This window comes from Acanthaster planci, linkage group LG02, assembly GCF_054643075.1.
Source record: "Acanthaster planci isolate LZ-2023a linkage group LG02, COTS_SCS, whole genome shotgun sequence".
NCBI lineage: Eukaryota > Metazoa > Echinodermata > Asteroidea > Valvatida > Acanthasteridae > Acanthaster > Acanthaster planci.
In genome coordinates, this window is record NC_141778.1 from 26,258,072 (window position 1) to 26,270,186 (window position 12,115).

Sequence of the window (12,115 nt, forward strand, 5' to 3'; positions counted from 1 at the left end):
TGCCACAGACGAATTCATAACGAACGTCTTCACCTGCGGTTTCAGCGAGATCAGGCATCAGCCATTTGGGACCTCGTCAGTCTTCTAAATAGAGTTATATGAACTTTTTTTGTCACACCCAGTTCCCCATTGACATGTCAATGCCGTGGATCCTGACGGATCACATCTTGGAGACCAAGGATCCCGCTATGATGGAGTAAGCTTACAAAGCACCTTTTTGAATATGCGCTTTTCCTGTTGCAATCACATCCATGGTTCTTGAAGCAAGTTTGAACCAAAGATGGAGAACTTCACCGTGAATACTTGTAAAATGTTGTAATCGCATAAGCACCATTTCAGCAAGCAATACACCTGCACAATGCACATTAATGCACGGGTGCAGGCGCCGCGGCAGGCACGTACACCTGGTGCGCCTGCACCTAAGCATTACCGTGAACCGTGCAGGCGTATCGCTTGCTCAAATGGCGCCCATGGTAATTACACCTTTTGGGCAGAGTTATCCATCTTGCGCCTTCGGCGCTATACGATCTTTGGTTTGAACTGATTTCTTCTTTGTGTACTATCTGTAAGTCTAGACTCGCAGTCTAAACAGTAAAAAGTTGGTGAGGTTTTCAAAGTGGCATCATGCATTGTTACTACCCTTTTTCGTTGCCTGTAGGTACATCCTATACCCGCTGGATTTGTACAGTGACAGTGCCCAGTACGCCCTGACGAGATTCAAGAAGCAGTTCCTCTATGATGAGATTGAGGCGGAGGTATGTCAAACTAGATAAAAAGAAGAAAAAAAGAAGAAAGAAACAGCCATAATCCTCGAGGTTCCAAAAATTAGGAAGGAGATGGTAGACGATTTTGTCGAAGTCCTGTCGGATTTAGTCCATTGGAAATGCATGTTGCATTTTTAATACAGGGTTGCTGTATTGTAATTTCGCCAACGCGTATGCTTTTTACTGTAATGTTTAATATTTGGCAAATATTTTTGCAGTTCTCAGTGTCTGTCTGAAGTGATCAGGCATTGAACAATTGATGACACCGAAAGATCAATGCATCAACATCCACTTTGTCCGTTTCTGCCGTCTTTCTTTAGGTCAATTTGTGCTTTGATCAGTTGGTCTACAAACTCAGCGACCAGATCTTTGCCCACTACAAGGCCCTGGCTGCAAGGTACGATATCATTTTGGAAACAGACCTCTGTACAGGGTCTATTGCTTCAGAAGGTTTTGTGTAAAGATGTACCGTATGATATCTGGGCTGTTTTCCATTAGATTTGCAGTAATAGTTTCAAGCGTGGGTTTCTCTTTCTACTGCAGCATCGTGTTGGACAAGCGTTTCCGTACTGAGTGCGAGACCTACGGCATCAGCATTCCCTACCCGCCGGCCAACCGCTACGAGACCCTCCTGAGACAGAGGCACTTACAGGTACACCGCACTCCTCCAGTTGGACAAACTCTGCAGGTTCTTCTGCGTTCACCTCCCTGACTTTGCTGTCAAGTCGTCGGCTTTCTCTCGTCTAACCCTAACACCCCAGAAATCCTCCAATGCTTGGGAGATTCTTAAGATATGATTAAGGTTTAATTAGTTAAAATGACTCCGTCTTCTTGCCCTTGTAGTTGCTGGGTCGTTCGATTGATCTGAATCGCCTGATCACGCAGAGAATCAGCACGGCCATGTACAAGAGCCTGGAGATGGCCATCATTCGCTTCGAGAGCAGCGACTTGACAGGCATTGTGGTACGTTCAGCCAGAGAGTATTTCAAATTGGTTGATAGCTGATCATGGGGTTTTTATCAGCAAGGGGTGTCACGGGTCCCTTCTGTGTTAAAGAAAATTTTAAAAAACAGTCCTACAAATCAGTCTAAAGTTATCTTAATGGATCATATCCTGATTTCATCTTGTTTGCAACAAACAATTGTTGAACCTGTAGGCATAAGAAGACTGATCTTATGGCTCATTGAACAGGTTAATTGTGATGCGCTCTATAACTTCTCTGATTGAAGTGCTGCATAAGCACAGTGTCTATAGCATTTTATGACCATAGGCAAATCACTTTGCCTCCCACCTGCTTCTCTCCAGCTGGGAGTGTAAATGGATACCTGTGAGGGTAGAGATTTGGTTAGCAGTTTGCTTCTTAAGCGGCTGCCTCTGAGCCGTATTCTCCCAGCGGAACTTGGCTTTAGGAATGTATGTTGGCCAGATGAGCAGGGCTAATATGGTTTAAAGAGCATTGAGAATTGATTGGTGCTGTGTGAATGTACCATGGTACTGTGACCGTAGAGCGTCCCCTCCATGTCTCCCTTGTCTCTTCCCCAGGAGCTGGATTGTCTCCTGGAGGTCAACCGCCTGACCCACTCCCTTCTCAGCAAGCACATGAAGCTGACCAGCTTTGGCTCCATGCTGCGGGAGGCCAACCACAACGTCATGGCGCCCTACGGCCGCATCACGCTGCACGTCTTCTGGGAGCTCTGCTCGGACTTCATAGTGTCGTTCTGCTACAACGGCTCCACAGAGAGGTGAGTGGGGGGAATTATTTCCCATTATTGTATTCGAGTCCATCACAAGTCCCTGTATGCCCATCACAAGTCCATCACTAATCATTCAGTCTTTAGCTAATTCACAAGCTATTCAGATGAGCCGTGACGAAAGCATTCTTTTGACATTGTTGACCGTTACTTATGACTGGTCTTGTGAAGGGACATGCAGCATTTAATGGGTTAAATATCCCAAGTGCAGGTGCTGGGTCCTCAGCAGGATTTGTGACTTTGCGATAAAAATGACAATTAAATGTACATGAACCCACGGAGGCAATGGTAACCTCATCTGCCGTTTTTGAGAGGGAAACACCGTCAAAAAGAAGACGGAAAACATGCTCCCGTCCAAAATGTTGGGGGTTCTTCACTTCACAGTGGTTTTTGTTGGCCTTTGAAGGTATGCGTGTGTAAAATAAGTTAAACTTTGGACAGGTGGAATTTTACAATCTCCACTCATGCTACAGGAGATAAACTTGAATGCCAATTGCAGCATTGGTAACTACATCTACAATCTTCAAGTAAAACAAAACGAAAACAAATGACTTAAACCCTGATGCAGTCTGAAAAGTTTCTAATTTTACACCACTATCAAGAATTAAGAATGTTTACTCTCGAGTGTCTTCAGTTTGTTGTTTTTCAGTGTATAACAATAATTTATTTTAATTCACGGCGTGTTCTTCTTGCCCTAGGTTCGTACGTACCAAGCTGGCCTTCGCCCAACCACAGAACAGGGACAAGCCGCCGTCGTCCTCCCCATCCTACATCTATGGGACCAAGGTAAAAAGCATAGCAGGGTCTCTGACTATTCGTCTTGGATTGCTTAGTCTTGAGTGCAATACCAGGCATGTGATTTCTTGAGTTTTTCTGCAATAAAGGACATTTTAGCCCAAGCACTCTGGATCTTTAGAGGTTTAATCAGTCAGGAACCCCTAAAAAGCCAAGTCCAAGATTCACATTATTTCAGCCATTTGGGGGACAACCTTTGTGGCTCTTAAATGCCCTGAAAAGTAGCAGTTATTTGTTGTTATTATCACAAACCACCTGTAATAAATGATTTTCGCAAATAGTTTTCTTAATTTCCCCCAATCTCCCCTGTGCAACACTGAACAAATGCTAAGAAAACAAATAACATACTGGTTTTTCAGACACAAGGTTCCATCTGAAATCATGAAAATGCACAGCTATTACCCAGAGCGGAGGAATAAGCAGAGTTTTTACCAACGTTGCCTTTAATCTGTCAGGAGAATTTGAACAATTTTGTTGGACTGATTAAAGCAGGGTCCAGCTAGTACTACTTGACATGAGACCCAATGTGCCTTGAAAGTTTTAAGTGCATAAGGTGTGCCAGTGGATTTCTGCACAGGAGCAGATTTTAAGAGGATTTGTGAAGGTTCCCAGGTGAAAAAAGTACAGGGTTAAACCAATTTTCACGTGTTTGTTTCTTTTCCAGTTACTGAACACGGCCTTTGCCACGGTCAACAGCCTCTACAGCTCGTTCATAGGGATTCCACACTGTCGCTGCATTGCACGGTTGCTAGGTTACCAGGGTATCGCGGTTGTCATGGAGGAGCTCCTGAAGGTCATCAAAAGATCGGTAGGTTTTGAAGGGTTGCTGAAGAAAAGCTGCTTTTTGGAAGGATTTTTTACCTCAAATACTGAAAAATGTATAGCAGCCTAGTTGTGAATTTTAGTTGGACAGTTTGCTTATGCTCCTCGGAAAAAATGACATCACTGCCTAGCCTGAAAATGACCTCTTATTGAATGCGTCTCTATCTTTTAGTCGATAAAACATCACACGCTGGCCAATATCAGTTTTTTCAGTTGTTAAGGTGCATATACATTACAAAATAATGGTCTGTCATAGGGTGGTTTTGTTCAAACCTCAGGAATTATTTCACAAGGGATTCCCAAAAATGAGAAGTCATTCCTGTGAGATTTTGTGCCTTTTTCCCCAGATAAATGACTACATCTTGCCGTACGTAAACATCCTGATGGACGTCATGCCCAAGACGTGCCGGCTTCCGAGATTCGAATACGGCACCAAAGGTGAGTAGTCTTTGAAAGTAGTCTGTGTGGGGGACCGAGTTTTAGAATGCAAAAGGGACAGGACTTAGACATCATCTGACTCAAGGTGGCGCTGTTTATATATTTCGCATGGATGTATGCATGTTGTACGCCCATTTCTAGCAGTTTTTGCTGAGTGAATGTACAAATGTATGTCTTGGATGCTGTTACGTTCTTTCCCCCTTGTTTTGATGACAACATCAGACTGTTCGCACACGGATCTGTGATTCATCATGTTGATTCTATGAGGCAGTGGTTTTGAACAATAGCCTCGAACCTTGAAGGTGTTTGGGAGTAATCGGGCAGAAGGCTGGCAGGCGGGCTAGAATGAGGTTGCGCTTTGTTCGCCATTCATTTTCCCAAGGAAACATTTTGTTCACGAACCTGGCTCAATGTGCTGCTGGCCTCTTTTCAATAGGGGCCAGATTAGCATGCAGTGGTGCTGTGTGGCTCAACGCTGCAGTGGTGGAGCCCTTTTGTCCCTGGTGGTGATCCGCTCGCTCTAAATGCCCCAAACTGTGATATACTGTTTCAAAACAAAGCTGGATTATCTCCACTTTTGAGAGTGAAAGAATGTCGGTAATTCCCAGCAGCCTGGTCTTTTGTTCCGAGCATGGTCATTTGTTACAAGGCCCTGTTCCCTTTGTTTGAGTTCGGAGACCCCGGCCACGCATATAAAACATGCTTGTCCGGATCCAGAATCCCCGGCAGGGAGTGGTTTGTCAGCTTGTAACCATGTTTCTCAAATCAGTTGAAAACTAGACCAAGCTCTGTAGACAACAAATTCGGATGCAGCGTATTTTTTTTTGGTCCCAAGAATAGTTTCTTCACAACTGACGTAGTCTCACCATCCGGGCTACTATGCATATGTAAGTTTCATTGCATGTGACATTTTCCCCTCGTCTGCAGGTGTGGTCGCCTACTACTCGGCCCACCTGCAGGACATTGCCCAGTATGCTGACCTCAAGATGAACCTCTTCCACAACTTCCAGGAGGTGGGCAACGCCATCGTCTTCATGAAGATGATGGAACAGTGCCTGGCCGTGGAGGAGGTGTGCGACCTCCTTCACGCTTCACCCTTCCAGAACATCATCCCCAAGCCGCACGTCAAACGTAAGATTTTTCCCACTTCTTAGTGAACAACAAGAATATTATTTGTAGACCTGTCTGATAGGCAGTGTTTGGGAATTCCATCCTGGCAGGATCATATACACACAACGACGGCTCTAGGCAATGTAAGACTAGCATCTCAAGATGATCAATAAAGCATTTCCTTTCCTAAGGGGGAGCTAATGCACAGTGTTATCCATTATGCATCCACAAAGGGGCCAGCAGTAACTGCGCAGTTGCCGCTGAGGGTGTAATTGTGTTTGGAGTTTGTAGATTAAGGAGCCATTAACGGTTTAAATTGTATGCACCTATTAATTTTGGAATAGTTTTTGGCACAGAATATAGTCTTGGCAAAGAAGCAAAGGGAGTTTACAGTTGTACAGTTGATACTCTTGGTATTGCCACCAAGTAGGTAACTAAGCTGTTGTGAAAAATGGTCAGGTAGCAAACTTGCCAGTGCAGCCTCTCTTTCAATCATGTGATCCATATGTTATCTATTGATCAGTGTACTAGATTATTGATAATGACAGTCACTGCTGTGATCACCGCCTTTATTGCATGATCACACCGGCCGTCTTTCAGGGGTGATGATCATTAAATGATGCATTTCAGGAATGTCATGAGTCTGGAAAGAGACTCTCGATGTTGAGGTGGTTGTTTCTTTTGTGTGGTTTCCTGCAGAGGGTGAGAAACTGGAGAACAAGCTGAAGAGACTGGAGATGAACTATGCCCCGCTGCAGGTGGTGCCCGTGGTGGAGAAGATGGGAACGCAGGAGGTGAGATGGAGACTTGATTCAAGTGCACTGAGTTGCTTTAAAATGACAGAAAGACTGGATAATATCAAATCGATGTGATTTTGTCGCTTGATACTAATACTGTCAAGCAATAGTCTGTGTAGGAACTGAAAATGGTGCTATATGTACTGTAGCCAAGGAATTACAGTCGGACCTTGTTAACAAGAGATCCTTTAGACTTGTCATAGTACCTTGCTATTAGAGAAACCTTGTATTATCAGGAATGAAAACAATAAAAACTAAAGTTTGGAACCTAAAACTTTCCTTTTTGAAAGCAGAATCTGGTGTTAATAGCACACCTATTGACAAGGTTCGACTGTATAATTATGTTACGCATATTGGCTCATGAGCGTCTGTGTTGCAGGTGTGTACACGATCCATATTAACTGTAATGTGTACAAGCCAATAGCATTGCACCTGAGGCAATCATTACTGAGTGTAGATAGTGGATGGCAGTACTCTTTAACCCTAAAAGAGCTGGGTCTTTGTTGCCTTCTAACAACTGGTGGGGGGGGGAGGAATTTTGCAAAATTCCTCAATTACTATCAGCTTTCAAAACAGCTTAACGTGGTTTCCATGCGTAGAGTGCCATATTCTTTGCTTAAAGTATTTGTAATGATCTGTTAGTATGCATAAAAGTTATTGCAAACATTTGCATTATTACTGTGAGCAAATCAGGTATTATGTCAGTGAGATTTCTGAACTCCAGTTGACACATCTTTGGATTAGTATGTCACTGACATCCATTACAGTAAATGATGAGAGAATATCTAAAGTTTGCCAGTAATTTCAATCTCAGGGATATGCACAAACATAAATGGTTAGCACAATGGATGTCATGCCTAATGTTTCGTTCTCTATCTCCCCTCCCAGCAAATTGCCGATGCCAGAGAGGGCGACCTCCTGACCCGTGAGCGCCTGTGCTGTGGACTGACCATGTTCGAGATTGTCCTGAACCGCATCAAGGGCTTCCTGACGGACCCCGTCCTGACCGGGCCGGACCCGCCCAATGGCGTTATGAACATCGACGAGTGCTCCGAGTTCCACCGGCTGTGGAGTGCCTTCCAATTCGTGTACTGCCTACCTCTTAAGGAGAACAACTTCACACCTGAGTGAGGGCTAGTGGTGGTGTTGAAGTCGAGTACTACACAAGCACTTCGCTGTTGCTTCTGAAGTAATCACAAGTCTTTCCAAGTACCCCAGCTTCAAAATGAGCAACAAGTCATTCACACAAAAAACTGTAACAAAGACCTTCCTTTGGTATTATACACCCACTGTCTGTAAAAGTACCCATGCCAGTACTTGTGATTGCTCATGAAGAATACAGAAGTACTTGTGAGCTACTCGACTACAATATTGATAACAGATTCTAACTGAAAGTAAAGGGGGAAAACAGCAGTTTACATTGTGATGATTTTAAGTGAATGAGACCAGTCTAGCCCTTGAAATGAGTGGAACTTTCAGATTTTGATTTTTGAAGATTTTGTTTGAAATTCCGTTGACTTGCTTTGCACTTTATATTATTTTTTGGAGTATCAAAAATTATTTGAAATCTCCCTAGTAATTTATCACAAACCCTTGATGTCCATCTGTGCTGTGAAATGACAGATTCCCCGCTGAGCCAACTGGCAAATCTTTCAAGATAGCAAGTCTTGGCTGTTAAATTTCAATACGAATCGCCCCCTTTTTTTCACCTGTACCCATCAACAGAGAGAGTTACGGCGAGGGGCTGAACTGGGCCGGCTGTACCCTGATCACACTGCTGGGCCAGCAGAAACGCTTTGAAGCCCTGGACTTCTGCTACCACATCCTGCGCGTACAGAAAGTGGACGGAGTGGACGCGGACATCAATGGCATTGTAAGTTGTCCTGTGGCATAGACTAGACCAAGGAGATGCTGCGTATACCCCTGCAAATGTTTAGCACAGTATCCTGAAACTCGAGGCATGTGTGCATTGGTTAGTCAGTGAGCAAGTCGGTCATCAATCATTTTATACAGTCTGCTATCAACCCTTGGACCCACAAAATCCTTCACTTTGTAGGAAGCCAATGATACATTTCATTGCACTTAAGTTTGCAAGGGAAATAATGTCTAATTAAGTGTAACAGAGGCTGAGATGTACTTCCTTCCCAAAGCTGCAAAGTTCTCATTTCGGATTTCAAATGACCTGGGAGGAAGGAAATGGTTCCAAATCAGTAAAACGTCTCTCTGTTTTTTCGTCAGCCCATTGGAAGGCTGGTGGACCGTATCCGCAAGTACCAGATCCTGAACAACCAGATCTTTTCGGTACTGAACAAGTACCTCAAGGCCAACGAGAGCGAGAGCTCACCGGTGGAGAAGATTCGCTGCTACCAGCCACCCATCCATCAGTCGGTCATCGACGGAGGCATGTAGAAACGCCAAATAAAAAGAAAGCCATCCGGAATTGCCGTTCTCCCGCGGAGCCCATTGTTCAAGGCATTCCATTCCTCGAGATCAAATCTAGCCTTTTCCAGTTGGCCATTAAATTAATGATCGGCATCTACTTTCAGATTTTTAAGATCTTGGACTACAGCTCAAGAGCATGCAGTGACTGGTCACATTAGGGAACCAAAATTTGTGTAGCTTGTTTTCACTGTACATACCTCCTGCTTATGCAATGCGATGTTTTACCTTATTGCGATATGCCCACCCATATTACATGTACCTGGCAATAATAACTGGCCTCAGCTTGTATGCCTTGCTGCGACTAGCACCCTACACCAGTAACTACACTTTTGTTTCGTAATGTATCTAGCGATATTTTGAGTGATGATTGTACATTTGGTTGGGTTTCTGTGCGTGGGAAGTCAGCACCACTTGATCAGAACACAAGATTTTGTTGACATTAGGCACGTTTTGTACCTGAAACCTCCTTTAAAAAAAGAACGCCAGAGCTCACATACATCCATGTAATATATTCCACAGATTTGCCCTTCACTTTTTTACACGGAATTACGTTAATTGCCCAAGGATATTTCAATGAATAAGTCGTTAAGGGCTTAAAATCACATATATTGTGAAGCATAGGAAACTTAGATAGAAATGCTGAGGACTAGTGTTTCATATTATTCATGTGCTGAATGTATGTTTCTGTTACCTTGCATGGTGCATATTTATTCATGGTATCTAGATTGAAGGATACCTTACAGTTATGTTCATGTGGGTGTTTGTATATAATAAAGTGATCAGTTACCCTGTTTATATTCCCACTGTTTTGTCATAATATTCAGAAATTTGTAATTTTTGAGTCCCTTTTTAAATTAAGTGGAAAACAAAATTTATTTTAACCTAAACTTTTCGATCTGTGCTTTCATAACTACTTACTATTAAACATCAAGCATGCGTATTTTTTTGCATGAATAGTGTGAGAGGACGTTCTGTCTGCATCCTTGGCCTCTGTTGCTTACTTTAGACCTTTGTTGTGAGGAGATGTAGGGGCTGTACATTTTCAGGACTTTTCTGGATACATGTTGAAATTCAAAGTGTTTATTAAAAAAGGGAAACCTTCAAGCTGCAGTCGTAAAGACGCTAGCTTAATTGACACTGTGATGCAAAGCCAAAGACAGGAATCTCTTTGATGCAAAGCCAAAGACAGGAATCCCTTTCATTTAGTTCAAACTTCGAAAGGTCTATTAAATTAATGATTCTGGGGTGAAAGTCGAAGGGCCTTTGAGAATGAATAGGCTTTAAGCGAAAATTTGTTGCTCTCAGAGTTAAGACATTGATCGACGTTCATGTTTTTATACAAGTATAAGTTACTTGAGGAAAAGGGAAGGTCTGTAGCAACAATCTGAGAAATGAGGATTAATGACCAAATGAGACTACTACTAATTTAAAGCATACTTTCTGTAGCCTGCATTCATTAATTCTTTGTGTACATGTACATAATGAAATTTGTATTTTCAAATTATGTCATGTATGTTGACATAAAAGAGCAGTAACTGTTGCAAAATCTGGAAATGGTAGAGTTGTTTGTTATTTTGTCAACCTTTTAATAATTAACATAAAAGGGTCGATATGTATCATGTATTGTTGAATATTGGTGAAGTTCAGTTTCCAAATAAAATAATTTTCAAATGATTGCCCGCCTTTGTCAGTCTCCATTTTTTATATTTTGATTCCTTAATTTGTGCTCATTGAAAAGAAAATCGTTTATGATTGTAAGTGGCCACTGACCTTAGTTTTGTATTTCTTTTTGTTCATTTGTTGGGGAATGCTTACAAGTTCATCATTTGGAATTCTTTTTGGGGGAGAAGGGGTTGGTCCTGTCATATAGATAAAGAACGAAGAGCACAAGACGAAGTAATCTTTTTTTTCACTTCAGCGTTTTTCTAACGTGGAGATATGTACAACTGAACTGGTTCAATCAACCAACTTGCCACTCGTACCCCTGTCCCGTATGACGCCATTGTCGTAATAACGTTGTTGCCCGCTATGCTTGACTAAAACGTCTCGCCTGTTTATATTTAGAATAAAACTTTTGGACGTATTTAATTGGTTGAGGGATCGGATGTTCCACGATGTCCATTGCACTTTTGACCAATAAAAATTACCCAACGAAATTTCACCGGTACTACTTTTTATTACGGTTCGGATATAAAATAGGCCCCCGTGCGTTGTCCAGACAAACACTCCGTGTGAAGCCCCAAAATGGTAGTGAAATCTATTAAATAACCAGACTTCAATTTCTTAGCCAAAAGATATATGATAGTTTCAATTTGAAAGCAACTAGTCGTTTAAAAAAGATAGACGAGGATTGATACAGGTGGAGTGATTAGGCCGAGGTTATCAAGGATTCTGTTCTCCGTAACTTCCGTTTCAACGTTCCTACCTTTATCTTCGCTCTACCATCTATACTGTTGTTAAAGGTTTTAGTTCTTCTAAGACTAAAGTGCTCCGCTGAGCAGAAACTGACAATGGAAAAGAGCAAACGACTTCTTTATATTTCTTCCTGTCGTCTTGTAATGTTTCAGAGTGAAGGAGAATCCCTGGCAAGCTAACCAGCGGACCAACTCAACTGTTTACCGTGTTTACTGGCATGCTGCCGACTTGACGGATGAAGCTTGAAGAGCAGAAACGTTTCCGCGTATGCGACTTTCATCGCTTGTGCCCAGCCCCCGTTTGGCCAAGTTTCAAGGAACCACTATCATCAGTTAATGGACAGTGTTTGCAAGGTGAGTTGAATTTGAAAATAAAACCATTATAGCACTAAAAAGTACAGAATTTAAGTTGTCAAAATTTTGGTTTGGCTATCCGAAGTGTTAAGTAAAATTTTTCAAGGGCTAGGCGGTAGTTACACAGTATTAATTTACCTTCAAAACGTTAGAATATTCATTAGTAGAAGTAGGCCTACTGTGCAGAATAACGTCATATAGTGTCGTCTTAATAATATCTGATTTGAACTGTTATGGATTAAGTGCATGTCAAACTTGTCTGGCCTAACCCAATAGACACTTATTTTACACTTACAGGGAAGCCATTTTAATGTGCTCCCGGAATCCACTTATTCAATATAATCTGTAAAAACAAATGGGGTGGTGCCAGACTATTTGGGGTTCCGTACCTCACTTTAATGTTAGGCCGTGTCCGAAACGGGCTTCCA

General features: G+C 42.4%; 1 protein-coding gene across 2 annotated transcripts in view; it reads left to right on the forward strand.

Annotated features, from left to right (window-relative positions):
- The window catches only part of LOC110975902 (cytoplasmic FMR1-interacting protein 2-like), a 31,168-nt gene extending 20,574 nt beyond the window's left edge, over positions 1-10,594 (forward strand). For both annotated transcript variants that reach the window (XM_022228772.2, XM_022228771.2), the window contains exons 15-28: positions 123-196; positions 659-755; positions 1,085-1,161; positions 1,308-1,416; positions 1,608-1,727; positions 2,307-2,506; positions 3,214-3,301; positions 3,975-4,118; positions 4,480-4,570; positions 5,498-5,701; positions 6,380-6,474; positions 7,366-7,604; positions 8,203-8,350; positions 8,716-10,594. In XM_022228772.2, coding sequence (XP_022084464.1) covers positions 123-196; positions 659-755; positions 1,085-1,161; positions 1,308-1,416; positions 1,608-1,727; positions 2,307-2,506; positions 3,214-3,301; positions 3,975-4,118; positions 4,480-4,570; positions 5,498-5,701; positions 6,380-6,474; positions 7,366-7,604; positions 8,203-8,350; positions 8,716-8,886 — 1,857 coding nt within the window. In that variant the 3' untranslated portion in view covers positions 8,887-10,594. The remainder of the gene's footprint in view (positions 1-122; positions 197-658; positions 756-1,084; positions 1,162-1,307; positions 1,417-1,607; positions 1,728-2,306; positions 2,507-3,213; positions 3,302-3,974; positions 4,119-4,479; positions 4,571-5,497; positions 5,702-6,379; positions 6,475-7,365; positions 7,605-8,202; positions 8,351-8,715) is intronic.
- Positions 10,595-12,115: the final 1,521 nt, after the last annotated feature.